At 32.3% G+C, this 16,589-nt stretch overlaps 2 protein-coding genes and 1 long non-coding RNA gene across 3 annotated transcripts in view; 2 read left to right on the top strand and 1 right to left on the bottom strand.

Annotated features, from left to right (window-relative positions):
• The window catches only part of LOC111639830 (RAC family serine/threonine-protein kinase homolog), a 10,134-nt gene extending 9,908 nt beyond the window's left edge, over positions 1–226 (top strand). The window contains exon 6 of the mRNA XM_023385783.1: positions 189–226. The gene's annotated coding sequence lies outside the window, so the exon portion shown is untranslated. The remainder of the gene's footprint in view (positions 1–188) is intronic.
• Positions 227–2,946: 2,720 nt separating this feature from the next.
• LOC111639844 (cytochrome P450 307a1-like) lies at positions 2,947–5,073 on the bottom strand. The gene is made up of 4 exons (XM_023385795.1): positions 4,654–5,073; positions 3,782–4,573; positions 3,611–3,710; positions 2,947–3,535 (listed from the first exon to the last, which is right to left on the bottom strand). The coding sequence occupies exons 1-4, from the start codon at positions 5,030–5,032 to the stop codon at positions 3,274–3,276; spliced, it is 1,533 nt and encodes a 510-aa protein (XP_023241563.1). The 5' UTR covers positions 5,033–5,073; the 3' UTR covers positions 2,947–3,273.
• Positions 5,074–10,047: 4,974 nt separating this feature from the next.
• LOC111639827 lies at positions 10,048–11,941 on the top strand. Its single transcript, XR_002759151.1, has 3 exons — positions 10,048–10,700; positions 11,200–11,415; positions 11,530–11,941. It is a non-coding gene; the product is annotated as an uncharacterized LOC111639827 (long non-coding RNA).
• The last annotated feature ends 4,648 nt before the right edge of the window (positions 11,942–16,589 follow it).

The raw sequence follows: 16,589 nt of genomic DNA, 5'->3' as shown, positions 1-16,589 counted from the left end.
TTTTAAAATGCGTTATATCGAGATTTGACGGTTTAGTCTTCATTTAAACAAGTCTCATATCCAATTCAATAAAAATATTTATTGAAAAAATGTATTTTCAGTTTCTTAATAACAAATAAAATTATTATTTTATGAATGATTGAAATTTCTAGATGAAAGTCTTAATAATTTTCATTTTACTTTTACAGATCTTTGAAGAAATTCAGGGATTCGTTTCCCTTGTATATAGTTTTTTATTTTTTTCTTTATGTATTTGTGTTGTTTGTTATCGTTATCGTTGTCTTTTATTCGTTGAGCAGTTGAGAAATTAAAAATAAAAATAGAAAATGAATTAAAATTTAAAAATTTCACGACAGATTACGTCTTTTGTTTAATTCTTCTCACCGAAATTGACCTTTACCGACTTTGACTTTTCGAAATTTGACTTTTATCGATTTTGACTGCTCAGAATTTGACCTTTACCGATTTTGACTTTCCAAAATTTATCCTTTTATCGATTTTGACTACGTAATTTTAAATATACTCGAACTTGACTACCGAATTGTGTCTATCCACAAAATTTGATTTCCGAATTGTTTTCATTCTCGATTTTGACGAATTTCGGTTGTGTCCATTACTTATTATTTTACTCATTTCGTGTCCATTCCTAATCAACGTCTTCTTCCGATCTATGTCACTTGCGAACGGAAATTTTCTCTGAATTACGTCGAAATTAAAACATCTAGAACTTAATCTTCGGTATCTTCAATTCTGAAGCTTTATCTAAATCCATTAAATGCTTAATAAACTCAAGAAACGTTAATACTGTAGAGAAAAAACGGATGGAAGGAATATACTGCGTCTACCGAAATTGTCAAGACAAAGTTTTTTGAATGAAATATATTCCAAAAATGTACGTACGTACTATTTTTTATCATAAAGATATAAATTTGAATAAACGTTGCTAAATATTGTTTGTCATTTTAGATTAGAGATAATGGAATTTATGTTATAAAACATGCGGAACTACGATGAAATTGATTTACAAAATAATTCTTTAAAAATAAACATACAACTGTTGAAAAAAAGAACAATTTCAATTAATTCAAAAACCTTTCAAGAAGATATTTTCTTGACTGCCTCTGATTTAAGAATTTAAGAACGTAGATCTAGTGGAATTTTTTCATGTAATGTGAATGTGAGAAGAATCTTTGTGTTTGTGAACATCTTGTTGTCTAATAAATGCTTTTATTTGATTTTTCGTGAGTTGATTTTAAAATCACAAGAAAGTGATAATGTTTTTGCTGTTTTCAAAATTCAAAATTACCACTTTAATTATGATTCAAATCTGTACAATACGTTATTTTGTCGAATAATCCGAACGATGGAAATTTTAAATTGAGCGAGATTCTAGAGAAATGTCAGTTCTAAAATTTCTAGACGGCGTGATACTCATGGCCTTAGGTATAACTTAATTCTTGTCTGAGTGGTAGGATGGAAAATTCTGTTTCGGTAGGATTTTGGGTGGTACGTTTTCCGATGGCATCTCATTTCTTGAATATCCGGGAGTTCCATTACTAATGTACACGTAATGAAAGTTAAGAGAGTCTACCAAAATTACAGTAATTACATTGTATACAATAGGAAGAGAGGAAGAAAAACATCTCGGAAATTGTGCACGTGATGGCTCTATCTATTAAAAATTTCAGCTGTTTTTGATAAGTGGTGGTTTTCGTTTTAATTATTTTATATTACTTATGTGACCGCAGGATCAGCTCCTCTATGGTATATTGTCAGGATGACACAACTGTGTCTTGCGGACAGACACGGAAACCGGATTGGCCGTTTATCTCGTTATTTCGAACGGCCGCGTGTGCGGACTGTCGAATACGGAATAGAGGCGGAAGGAGAGAACCAGAGTAAATACATTCTACCCGTTATCATATAATAAAATTACCCGTTTATTAATCGATATTAACTATTTACAACTGATAATTATAGAGGCTTAGCTAATGCTAATAATAAGATGACATAAGGCATAACCACTACGTCCCTGACAACGAGAGAAAAAGAGTTCACATTAAATTAGCGCGAAAATGAATACCCGTAGAATTCACAAAATGATAGTAGAAGTTTCCACACTGGGGAATCTTGAAGTAGCAATAAGTTTTTCGAAGTTGCGACGAATTTCTCGGAGTGGCGACGATCAAAAGGAGTTAGGGCGGTGACGAATAGCAAGCGGCGGCCAACCCACGCACAGTGCAAAGATAGTGTCCGACTCATCGACTCCTCCTTTTTATTAAAGGGTCTACATTGGATTTTTTCTGTGGTCTTATTAGTAATTTTTTCCGTCACTGTTTAATAGTTTACTTTTTTTTTGCTATAGATTCCGAGTGACAAACTGGAAAGCTGTGTCACCTCCGAACGGAAGTGAATCCTGCGAAAGATGTGATCTGTGAGGGTCCGGATTTAAGATTCGAATATTTTTATTAAATAGATTAAAAGTTAGGGTTAACACAAAAAGGAAAAAACAACCGACAAATTTTTTCATAAAAATCGCTCATTAAAACTCCGTTCCCACGACAATACTTCCCTGTAGAGGATGAGTTAACTGTTGTGTCATAAGTTTGTCACTTCGCCCACCATTGGTCAACGAAGATCATCACCTTTGACGTACATGGGGAAATCTCGAAAAAAGAGCCCCCATATAAAAGGCAAGTGCGATGACGACACAAGGGGGGAAATTAAGTTCTTTTCTCTATACTGTAAGTATGTGCCCGTGGATTTACCTGCATCTCGTCGCCACCGTCTTTAATAGACTTTGAACTTCGACTTCGAACTTTGGACTGATTTGAACTTTGAACTTGGAAGGACGAACCTCGGATCAACGTTATAACAACCTAATCAGAGGTATTTATCCTACACGCGATGATGTGTAAGCTCTCTCTCGNATTAATATTGCACATCAAAATGTAGGATAATCATTTCTCATAACTGCAAAAATCAGTTAAAATCATAAATTTAACATCCATTATAAGGATCTAAATCATTTCTGACGACAAAACACAACTATATACAATGATACATATTAGTTATCAATGTTGTTTATTAAGGAATTCGACTTGAAATTCACCTAAAATAATTGCTAGAAATGATTAATTCTATCGTAAATGATGCATAAATTACATAATTCATATTATATGATACATAAAACATAACGAGATCAGAGAATAATTATAATAATAATAATAATATAATGTGCGCAAGTTTATATGTTTATAATATAACATTCTACTATTCTGACATGTCTGATAAATTGGGGGTTGCACGAAAGATCAGTTTTATCTCTTCTCTTGGGATAACCAAACCTGGCACGTCATATATATCTGGCCCGGGTGTATCCGGTGGTAAAACAATATCAAAACATTGGAGGAGTGTTGACATTCCAAGGAAAAGAGTAGCTTTGACCAAACCATCTCCTAAACAGGTTCTTTTTCCTGTGCTGAATGGAAGGAAATGATTGGGTTTTTGTATTTTCCCCTCTTCATTGATGAATCTAAAGTATTAACAGAAGTAAAATTTAATTATAAGGTGTAAAATTTTGTGTCAAAATTCCCGTTTTCTTACATACCTCTCTGGATTAAATGTTCTCGGTTTCTCCCATAATTCTGGATCCAAATTCAAGTCGCAAGTGTTAAACATGACTAAACTATTTTTTCGAACATGATAACCTGCGATTAAATAGTTTATTTTAGTTAGAAATATTAGTTTTTGTTAGTTATAAAGTCGTACGTTTACATACCTTGTATCTCTGTATCACAGGATGCTACGTGAGGAATAATGGGAGAACTGATAATTCGAATCAATTCCAAAATGGTGGCATAAGTATATGGCATGGAACTACGATCATCCAGTGAAGGGTAACGTATATTTTTAGTAACCTTTGTAACTTCGTTTCTAATCTTCATTCTTATCTCGGGATAATCAGCTAAGAAGTAGAGACCCCAAAGCCATAAATTTCCCAAAACTGAATGACCACCAAGAAGATCTTCGACGATGATTCCAACATCTTCTCTAGTCAAATCACCATTATCTTTAGAATTTTCATGAATGTGTTGAAGAAGTATATCAACAAGATCTCTCGGATGTTCCGAATCGAAATCCTTCTCGTGCTCTTCAAAGATGGTTTCAGTAAATTTAGAAACATTTGCTGCCAATTTCTTCAATCTGTAAATCTTCATAACGTTAAAAACTTTCAACCAAGGCATAAAATCAACGGCAAAACCTTGAAAGAGTTCCCTAAATACTACGTCATAGATTTTAACTATATTGCAAAATTCTGGATCTTCACGGGAGTAGCTCTTGCTACACAAGAATTGATAAAATATATTTGCAGTAGCAATCAACAAATAAAAACGTGGTTCTATAATTTGATCTTGAACAAGAGCCAGCGATTGTATCAATTCTTTCATTTCAGTTCTTATATATTGATCCATACGAGAGCTTCCAAAGGATCGAGCCTTTGGATGCATGAAAGGGAATGCGAGTTGCCTCCTTGTCTTCTGTTTGGAAGACCAATCGCACAGTGCTATAGCTAAATAGAAATTTATAGAGTTTAACTTAAAAGCAACGCGTTATTAATTAGAAAAAAAAATCATTCAATAATCTACTTACAATAATTTCTATCACCTCGAAAAATGGCATGAAACCTCAAAAAATCGGGACGGTTACCAAACTGGTTGCATTTGTTAACCAATACTTCTCTAATGATTGGTAAAGAACTGACCACAACACAATTTCTACTTCCAAGCTGTATACCATAAACATCACCATACTGTTTTCTCAAATCAGAAAATGCATCCCATGGTTTTTTATACTTAGAAATTATATGTGAAGCTCCAATAATAGGGAAACCGATAGGTCCAGGCAACTGTTTAAAATTTGTATTTTTCTCTTTGATTCTCTTGATCATCAGTAATACAGAAAAAAGCACAATAAAGATCCCAAAAACAGAAGCTGTAACGTCAGTTATCATGATTGACGAAAAATTCATGTTTAGGGGTGTACAAGAATAATTACTGCTTCTATACGTATATATATATATAGCCTATATATATGTATATATATATATATATATAAATTACGTCCCTATATATATATAGGCACGTAAACAAAGTATTCATAGTACTAGTACATTTTGAAGGAAAATAGTACATTTTTTGAAGCCGCTTCAGTACGTTTTGAAATTTCATTGTGGCAACACTGCTCCTAACCCATTTTTCCCCATCCTTTAGACAAGCGAGACCGGACCTTAAGGTCTTGATTCGAGTAAGTGGTAGGAGAGGAACATCCTCGTAAACATCCTACCCCCGATTAGTCTCGCAGATCGTATCCCTTCAGTTTTTTATCAAGTAAAAAGAAGTTCATTTTTTATATTATTATTCGTTATTTCGCTTTACTTGAAAGCAAACATACAAGTTTATAAAAAGGAAAGTTGATAAATGTTTACCAGATCCGGACTCTCACACTTATATATTCTTGTATCCTTCGAAGAATGGCCAAATTTCACGTAATCAACATTATTTAGCGTGCTGCGATTATTTCCATTTGCCTAACTAACTATAGTATGTTGTTGCATCTAAATGTGCACTCTGGAAAAGACATGACGGCAGTTTTCGTATGACCACTTTCATCATGAGTACTCTAGAGCTAACGACTTGCACTACTTCTCCAGAGCTCTCTTTTCGTTCGATCTACTGTCATCACAATTACACACAAATTGAATATAAACTGTGTTAATTTCGGCAATGATTTGAAGTTCAAAGGATATAAACAACTGATTCTATATTTCAAAATCACTTTTAAAACATCAAAAAAATACGCAAACACGTCTGTTGATACTCGGGATCGAACCAGGGACCATTAGATTTTCAGTCTAACGCTCGCCCAACTGAGCTATTTCGGCCACGAGTATTCGCTATTTTATTTATTCATTTGTTCATCGAGGGCTTCTCACCGCTGTCTTAATTTTTGTTTTCAATCAAGCATTCTTTATTAATGATTATGATTTCCGACTAAATTCACAGTCTACGAACAGTAAAATACTGATGCCGTTTTGTGAAAAATCGTATTTTTAAATATGTAGCATATCACTTCTAAAAACCCCTAAGTATGACAGAAAATTCATCTAAAAACACGTGTAAGTATTTATTGGTATCGAAAAATGTGAAAGCAACTAAAATAGTAGCAGTGAAATTTCGATTTTATTCTGTAGCTTATCTATATAATTTCTTATGTAAACGAACAGTTATGAGTCAAGAAATCATATATGGAAGTCCCAAACAGAAATCTGGAAGTACGTTTTAAAGAACATAAATACATCATGAAAAAATAACAGTGTTTTATAATGTCGTTCACCAAGACGAAGGTAGAAGGCTCAATTGTAAAATGGGAGGAGACGGCATCATAAAACTAGTGCATTTACCATCATTAGCGATGTGCACGAAAAACCTGACGTTATCTTATTTAAATTGAAAATTTTTCCATAAGGTATTGTATAGATGACCAGCATGTTAAATCAAGCTATTGTTAAACGAAAAGTATGACATACAGAGCAAGCCACTACTAATTTCAGGTAGAAAACATATATTCTATGTTCTCCAGCTGAAATTAGTGCATCTAAATATTAACTCTACCTGAAAAAATTGCAGCACATTAAAAATTCATTAAACAAATGCTCGTTATTTATTAATTTTAATCATCGTTCATTCTTAATTGTTACACATATGCAATGCACACCGTGCCCCGGATATGGTTATAATTTATTACACAAGTGGATTGAAGTTGTGGATTTGTGAATTATAGTTTCAAATAATAATATTGATATTGCGGCTGCAGAAAAATATTTATTTTATTTTATTTTTATACTAGAAATATATAAACTATGTAATTTAGGTAAATATTTTAACTTTAGCATAATGCAAAATAATATGGCCGACTAACATGTACTGCAATCTCGAAACTATCCGCAATAGTAGATATAAAAATTATATACCTCAATAAGGAAAAGTGATTTCTTCCTCTGAATTTAAGAATAACGACGATAAGACAAAAATACTAGTTAAACCCGAAATTGAGCAATTAGTTACTGAATAAAAATGAAATTACCAATGCACAATTCAAAATTCCCATTACACATGCTTTATCCTGTTGCACTTTAAAATTTAACGTAAACCTTATTAAATACAGAGATTGCAAATAGACTCGCATAAGAAATCTTCCTAATTTTCGATAACTTACGCTATGAAAATGCTCTGCTTTGATAGCGTAAGATATCTGCATTTATCACAACACTGAATTTCAATAACAGTAACCAGCTAGCGCTACGCTTAGATGACGTATCAGTCAGGCTCTATCGGCTTGCACGGTCCTGCTTTCGTTTGAACTGTCAGTATCTGAATCCAAATATAAAGTGAATTAACTTTGGCAATGATTTGTAGTTTAATCAAAGTGTATAAGTATTTGATTTAGTATCAAATTACTTTTAAAACAGGAAAATAATCACACATGTCTGCCGAAACCTGGAACCTTTAGATCTTCAAGTCTAACGCTCTCCCAACTGACCTATTTCGATTTCGGCCACAGATGCATTTCGTTTATTCATTTGTACAGTTCTGTACCTATCACTAGTGTGTTAATTCGTATTTTCAAGCATTCCATACCAATAATTATGAATTCTGACCAAATTCACATATCGTGGAGAATGACAATATTATATACATCCCCTTTATAATTGCTTTAATCTCTGTTCCATATTCAATGATTAAGGANTCAACATATATTACATTACATTTAATGTTTATTTAAATCATCAACATATATTACATTACATTTCTACTTCAGATATACTAATAATACATTCTAATAATACTAATATATCATAAAAATAGCAGATTGTCATTGGCAATGGCAAAAGAGTGGAAACATCATTCGCACTTGTTCGAAAAAAGTCCATTGTTCGTCTCACGTAACGGTCAAACAGAAAGTCCGTTATTCGAGGCGTACGTTATACGAGGCACCACTGTAAATTAAAAAACTATTGGAGGTCGTTTTTGACATCAGAAACTAGCTTTAAATAACTTTACCAAAGTCAAATCCGTGCACTAAAACTTAGGAACCATGAAATAAATTTCATAAAAAACTCCCATTAAAAAACAATTAAGCCTTAATCGAGCCTTATCAAAGGCTAATTAAAATCGCGATAAAATTTTTTCGCGAGGGCAAAAAATTTTGAAAAAATTTGGGGACCTAAAAACATTCCAAAATTTCAAAAAAAAAATTTGTCAAAAGTGGCCTTAAGGACCGCGTTTTTCGTAACGCTATGTAAGCTTACGAATTAACTCGTCAATGGGAATAAAGGGTTAAGAACAAACTCCTAAACCCTCATTTAAAAAAGTTCAAAAGGCAAGATACAAATTTGGATCGCGCGATGGGACAGTCATAGGTAATGTAAATTAAGGCAGTGCGAAGCTGCCGTGAGCTTCGAATAAAAGGCGGATCGGCCACTACTGCGTGTGGTGTAATTCCTAACGACGACCGTTGGCGACACGTCAAAAAAAGTGATTAATTAAGCGTAAGCAACGTATACCGTGATTGAGTATTTTTTTGGAGTAAAGATAGGGTCTTAAATTGTACTATTATAAAAAATAATACTTCTATTTGTTCAATTGTATATTCTTTGTTTTCTTGTTAGTCGATTATTTGACATTTTTGAAAATTATACTAACTTTGGAAATAATTAATCATTTGTTGTTGTTCAATCTAATAAGAAAAGAGATTCACAATAAATATTTAAGTGTGTTTGAATTTATATATATATATATATATATATATATATGTTTCCATAAAGTCCTGACCTAATACTTTTAGTTAAATTTGAACCCTAACTTGTGTGACCCGGCCTTGTCGCGTCACGCGGTGAGTTACAACTTTTACTGTTGGTGGAGGCATTTACAGTAAAATTTATAGGTTTCAACATTGAGTTTATTTTTTATTTTTTGTGTATTTGCAGTAAAATTTCTGTAAGTTAGATGTCTGTAATTCGAATATTTCTTTAACTAAAATTTCTTTGAATTTTCCGATTTAGATTCGCTTAACTCGAATTTTCTTCAAGTCGAAGGTTTTCGTGGTTCTCTGATACTGATTTATGTTACTTTCAACTTCCCCGGCTCTAATTTGAATATTTATTCTATCCAAAGTGATTGTAATTATCATATTTTTATAAAATTTTCATACATAGTTAGACTGCTAGGGGGACTCGCCCCGATTCATTCATAGAAAAATAGACTAATGCATTAATCCTCGAATAAACTGTACTAATAATTTAGTATAGGTCATACGCTGTACAGCATAGAATAAGTTATACGTCAAATACATTTTATATTGCTTGCATAATTACATAAAAGTATACTGTAATATATAAGATAGTCTTTCGTCATGCGTATTACACTGTACACATTATTATATTACTATTGAAATTTTAAAGAAGATAATTGCCGTAATCTATATATATAAAATTACTTGTCCTGATTGAATGACTGAGTCACTGATTCATCATCGCCCAGAGCAAATCGCTGAACCTAAACAGGTGAAATTTGGTACAGAGTAAGGGTACAGCACGTCATGAAAACGCACACTAAGAAAGGATTTTACGAAATTTCCAATCGGGGGAGAAGGAGAGCATTGAGGTTAAACTGGAAAACGGTTTCTACTGTAATATTTTAGATGCAACTTTTTGTTTTTAACTGAGTTTTAGTAGGGTATGCCATGGGAATGCACATTAATTAATTAAGAAGGAATTTTTCGAAATTCCCCCGCGGGATGGAGAGAGAGCATTTCGATTCAGACATTATTATAAATATTTTTATATATTTCGATTTTTTAACCAAATGTTCGAACCGTTTTAAATTCGAATTTTTTTCTGCTTATTGGTTCGATTATAGAACGATTGTACACATTCCAGAAAATTCATCAGAAAATTGAAAACGGTTCGTTTGATTCTCGGCACTTCTCATCATTCTCAGTAATAGGTGTTATATAACAATTACTTTGGTTGTTGAGATACTGAATATAAATAGGGTTTGATTGCAAAACTTCCGCGAACGAAGTCGCGAGTAACAGCTAGTTTTCTCCTAGACCTCGGGCTATTAACAATATAAGGGTGCGATTATGCAGATGTGAGCGAACGAATTTTCCCAGCCAGCGAAAATATGTGGCGATAAGAGGAAACGACTCTCAGTTTCTCTCTCGCTTGTGTGGTCGTAAGGAACGAAAGCGAGAAACAAACAGCGTGAAACGTCATCACCTCTTCTCGCCACATATTCTCGCTGGCTAGCGTCTGCATAGTGCTGAATGGTCAAGACGTTCAAGTAATCACTCTACTGCTCTGAAGGACCCAAAATCCAATTCGGACTGTCGGAAAATTCATAAAACTATTGACTGAAATATGGTGAAAGAATTTAAAGAATTTTCTTCATACTTCTGTCGTTAACGACTGAATCAAGTTCTCAAATTAAAAGTACAAAAAAATTTTAAGCGTAACAAATGAACTGAACAATTGACCGTTGTTGGTTTGCTCTTATTGTTGTAAAGAGTGCGATTTTCGAGTCTTGGAAAATAAATTTCGATTTTGCTGGGTATCGTCCTTTGGATGATCCCTTCAGGTGAGAGATTTTTAACATTTTATTCTTATTTATTCAAATAACAATTTATAGAAGAAATTGCAGGTTTTAAAGTGTAATTTATTGACCAAATTATAGTTAATCAATACCAATTCCCTTAATTAAATATAAAGCTTTTGATTCTCGGATACTTCTAGAAGTATTGAAAAATCACAATCGGTATTAAACTAAAACCGTTATAAATATTCTTAATAATTAGCAAAACAGCCGAAGAACATAACCATAAATCTTATACTGTAAAATAATATAAACTTCGTAGAGAAAATCGAATTTAGCAAAGTAAAATACCAAAATATAGTTTATAGTTTCATGCGAAATATTATGAGCAATTAAATGAAAAGTTTTTTCATAGTAATATAATTTCTCTGTATTTTTTCAAACTATTCTTTGGGAAACAAATGTATATTTAAATTTGAAAACAAAAGGAACCTCTCTGTAATAAATATTAATTGTGATACAAATTTTATCTGTTTATATTTAGGGAGAGTTTGGATCTGCACGGATTCGTCAATCCAAACAATATGGATCATTTTAGATTCCGTGCAAAGAAGAACAAAGGCCTCCTACAGCAGGTTAAATCAATAGAAAGTACTTCTAAGTGCTCTAATATATTTGACAATCACATCGATCTTGCTTGTAAAGAGGTCTTGGATAAGGTTCGATCTTTGTATGAAAAAACCTGCGATCGTTTGAAGAGGTAAATTATAATACTGATTATTTACAGTATAATATACAGTAGTACAAGTGTACTGCTCTTAAGGTACCAACAGCATCATTCATTTCAAACTTACCCCGTATTCAACCATTCCAGTTCCGTTTATTTTCACATGATATAAATTTAAGAAGAGAATGGGTAACCAACATTATATGCAGTGTATACATCCAGCTAGATAAATAACTTTGCCATCACTAGACACACAAGTCAATACAGAATAATTACTGGCAGATAGGGTTTGTGATGCCTCTATATTTGTCTTAAGGATACAAATGTTTTGACAATTTATTAATTAAAATTTATTTACTTTACCACTTGAAAAAAAATTATAAGAGTCAAGACTCGTATAGTTGAACATTTCTTGATATTAAAGGTAAAGCGTGTGATTATGATATTCAAATATAGCAGGATATTTCAAAGGTGGCCATTCTCTCGTGTCATTATTCCATGATTTTATAGTACTAATGTGTGAAAACGACTGTTTATCTGAAAACAAATGAAAAAAACAATAAGAAACAGAAAAAATCTGAAAGTTAGGCATTACACTTAATTCTATTTTGTGAATATTTTTCATTACTTTATGAATAATTATTTTTTAGCGTTNAGTACAGTATTTTCTGAGGAAACACTCGCACTTATTTTTTTTAACCCCATTCCCGATAACCCGGCATTTTCACAAACTCGGCCACCCTTCGGTCCACATTAGGCCGAGTTTCCGAGGTTCTACTGTATTCTTTTTACACACCTCAATATCGCATATTACATTAATTTTTAAGAATGTTTTTTTACGGTTCATTTATTTTAAACAAAAATTATATTTCTTTCACCGACCAAACATAGATGTCATTTGTAAAGTGTTTGCCTGTAGATATACTGTACAATTTGCCAAATGGTCAAGTGACGACTTCCGGGCGCATATCCTTCGAATGTCTCGATCGCAGTTCAGTACTCTGCTGGGACCAATATTTGTTTACAATCTGACTAATCCAGTAAGGCACTTTAATTAGGCATTGGACTGCTTTACTAATCATTCTCATGGGTGAGGTATAACATGAGTCAGCTGGCATCCGGTTGACATACCTAAAGGGAAGAGACGTGAATTAAACTATACTGACCAGTCACATAATGCATATTTACTCCAGCCAATGGCCAGTAAACTAGTCCATCGCCTAAGCGGAGTTTTCCTGAGTTGGTCAGACTGTACCTTGTGCTGACCTTGGGCTCGTTTGTCTCAAATATGAGTTCCGAAATGTTTCTGGTAAGAGGACGTGCTTGGACTACAGTCAACATAGACCCGGGTTCACGGCCCGGCCAAGGTAAATCTAATAAATAATAATATTTTTTAATTACCCCCCTACAGCCTTCGGCTTATCTCACAAAGTGATGCGATAAAAAAGTTTGCAGAACTGAAAGTAAGAAAAAAAGTTTATTGTGATTTTAGCGCAGTTTTATTTTTAAAATAATGGCATTTTGATTGTTTAATAGCATTTAAAAATGTAAACAATTATATGGGTAACAATTTGTGGCTAGGTACAGATATTTCTTAATTAATTTCTACTGTTTTGTACTCTTTGATTATCAATGTTATGTTATATGTTCCTTTCTAAATATATGCTTTTATTAAAATTTAAATAAAATGATTTGATTTTTATTGAAAATAAAAAAAATATGTACCTTTATTTAAATATATATATTCTTAAGGTGCGGCAATTTGTCTTTTTGTCCGAAGCGACGTAACCGCTAGAGCAGGCCCTGTCTGAAAGTTTACACTTATTCACGGCGGCCAGAAAGTTTTACAATTATTTCATTCGTTACCTGGAGATGTTCCGTAAGACCCTTTTCTTGAATGAAAGACTTCTCATATCATTCTTTCATAATCCAAAATAAGGACGAAAGTTAATCAGAAAGCTAATTATAGCTTGTAGCTATAAGTACGGCTTTACCGGTACATAATTAAAAGCGCGGTAAAGAGGCNAAGACTTCTTATATCATTCTTTCATAATCCAAAATAAGGACGAAACTTAATCAGAAAGCTAATTATAGCTTGTAGCTATAAGTACGGCTTTACCGGTACATAATTAAAAGCGCGGTAAAGAGGTGATCTTTACCTTACATACAGAATCAGTAGGATTGTCACGATTCCTTTCACACTCTGTTCCTAAGGGAACTATGAGGTGATACTTTCACTTCTGAAAGAAAAAAGTCACTTCTCAAATGACTCACGGGAAGTGTAAAGGTGACAAGAAAAATAAACTTTCTATCTTTTTACAGCTTTAAAATATTCTAAAACATTGACTAAAAATCATAAAAATGTTTCCTATCAAACTCTCTGTTCTCACTTCAATATTTATAGCTTTTTTTAAATAAATCTTCATTGATGTTTCTGAAAGCAAGAACCAAAGTTTTATGTAGCCTACTGATGATATGATTATATCAGGTAAGTTCTTAAGTACCTGTGAATCGGAAATCTCGCCTAAAGTACAGCAAAAACAACGGAATTTATAGAATTCTGTCAATTTTCTTTATCTTAGTTGGATTCTGGTCTTGAAACTGTGAGTTTTCTTTCTTTCTTTATCTTGTGGCGAGGAACTTTAAATCAATTTAACTATACTGGCCCCTTTTCAAGACAAAATGAGAAATTTTGTCTTAGCATTGTGACTTAGTCGCAATGCCACAAGTTAATTTTTAATCATATTTATAATTTATTNTTTTATATATACGAATAAAACTTAATTAATATTAATTCATAAATATTTAATTGAAATAACAACAAAGAGAAATCATTTACTGTAACGACATATTTTAACGCATTGGACAGAGGATTTAATAGAAAAAAAATTATCAAAATATTGAAATATTTACAGATTTTTAAAGTAAATTTCGTATAATTGCAGTTTTTATTTAATAACTGTCGTACTTTTTGTGGAAAATTTCTGAAATTTTGCAGAGAGGTTTGTGAATTAGATCATTAATGCTATTAAATATTTGAGGGTGAAATTAAATTAAGTCTAACATCGCACGAGATATTAGATGTGTTCCACCTCTCTGTTACAATGGGATGGATAGATTAAATGTATCAGAGTTAATGAAGATTTTACTCGCTTTTAGCATTTACTTTGTTTTGTTTTTTTAATTAAACTAATGTTTACTCTGAAAATTAAGGTTTTACCAATTCATAATAATTTATTATATAAAAAGTGCTTTTAAATAAAATATTATAAAAGATGGGTCTACACAATTTCATGTTTTCTGATGGAAATCAAACGAAACCAGAAGTCAAGGGGAAGTAGAGCGAGTTCTACCGTTATCAGATCATCCGGTATATATTTATATACCGGAAAATGTTTGAAGATTTTAAAAATTATTCATGTCGTTACGCTACTTCCGCGTATAGAGGACGGTTTACAAAGTGATGATAGAAAGTTAATTAATATTTAAAAATTGACAATTAAAAGTTGACATATATTTTATGAAATGAATATTAATTTAATTCTGCATTATTTATTTACTGAATTAACGATTTAAAATTGAATTTTAGTAGCAGTTTATTTTAAAAATAAAAGTACTGTAAAATAAAAAACAAATTCACAAGACTTTAGTAAGGTGTAAATTTTGTAATATTGCTCGACATTCCAAACATCATTGTTAAACGTCTAGGCTTACAGGAAAACGTCGCTGAACGTCTGACGTACACGATTTCGCGTTTAAAACTTCGGCCTCAACATCACTAATGTTTAAATGACAGAATAGGATAGGATTGAATTGCATTGATAAGATAGATCAGATATGATTCACTATCTTATAAACAGTTGATAAGACAGATTGAACTATGTTATCAACTTTTCCTTTTGGCAAAACTTTTTGTGGAAAACGGGCACGTATCTACATGTTTAGCGGTTCTTTTTACGTCTCTGACTCCACGCAACCAATCCGTTAATAAACAGGGAACTTGGGACCAGTGTTCGGAGGTTTTATCCACTTGGACATTAGCTAACAATATACTATAGAAACCAATCGCGAGAGTATATATAATTCTATANCCACAAGTTAATTTTTAATCATATTTATAATTTATTAAATTTAAAATATACGTTTTCCATCTAAAATTAGTAGTGGCTTTCCTCTGTAAATCATACTTTTCCTTCAACACCGGTAATCTATTAATTGGCACCAAACGTTCGTATATAGTTCATTGTGCCGGAATTCGAGAGAATTCCATAATTACAAATTACATAAATATAATAATATTTATGTAACTTGTATAAAATTCTAATAGTGTAAAGTGCAAACATATTTATGCAAAGCAGAGAAATCTATGAAAGTTTACGTATAAGCCAAGAAATCAGCAAATAACTTATTTTTGCTTTTAAGTATCGGCTAAATTTATAACAAGTGATTATAACTGATTAATAGTCATTTTCTAACATAACTAGACAAACACAAAATGCTGTATTTTCGAAAATATGCATTTACAATAATTTTAGAAAATAAGTTATTAGGATAAAAACAATACTTTAAAAAGTACATAATGAATCTCTAAGTGCTGTTGTTTATTGTTTAATCATGACGATTAAAAGCGATCGTCGGTTGTCTTGCATACTCATATGTCATTAAGAACGTATGAATCTCTTTCTTCGTCAATTTACTGTTTATTCGCGCTTCCTGGAGATACAACAGTACTACTTCCGGAGATGTCGGCTCCTACAGACAACCTAAACAGTTCTTTGAGTGCAGCCATCTAAGTGCAATATGTTCTAGTACAATCTAACCTTACAGGGAAATAAAAGCGACAATTACAAATTTTTATATTAATTTTCCGAAATATTAAAGTTTTCATTTTGAGGGAGGACTGGACAGTGGGCATTTATAGATCTACAATGGGTTTAACAATATAAAAACAACAGTTCCAAAAGATTCTAAATTAAATACAATTTAGTTTATAATCGTCATTGAACATCCTAACTCTAACAAAATGGATTACGCCTCGTCTCTGTGGGCATGAGTGAAAGACTACAGACAAAAATATAAATGGTCCGTTTCTATAGAAACACAGACTCAGAAACCCAGAAATCGAAATTCTGTCAAAATATCGATATTTTTAGCATTAAACTGAGACGCAACGCAACAATAGAATTTCGACAATTTGTCTGTTGCTT

This window comes from Centruroides sculpturatus, unplaced genomic scaffold, assembly GCF_000671375.1.
Source record: "Centruroides sculpturatus isolate CEXI.00-Female unplaced genomic scaffold, Cexi_2.0 scaffold995, whole genome shotgun sequence".
Classification (NCBI taxonomy): domain Eukaryota; kingdom Metazoa; phylum Arthropoda; class Arachnida; order Scorpiones; family Buthidae; genus Centruroides; species Centruroides sculpturatus.
The sequence above is the reverse complement of the archived record's forward strand: the minus strand, read 5'-3'. Positions and strand labels throughout refer to the sequence as shown.

Bases quoted from the DNA above. Each gene is read 5' to 3' on its own strand.
- LOC111639844 (XM_023385795.1), bottom strand. From the start codon at position 5,032: ATGAATTTTTCGTCAATCATGATAACTGACGTTACAGCTTCTGTTTTT. The intron at 4,574-4,653 runs GTAAGTAGATTA...ATTTCTATTTAG, and splicing joins TCGAGGTGATAGAAATTATT to CTATAGCACTGTGCGATTGG. The intron at 3,711-3,781 runs GTATGTAAACGT...ATTTAATCGCAG, and splicing joins CTGTGATACAGAGATACAAG to GTTATCATGTTCGAAAAAAT.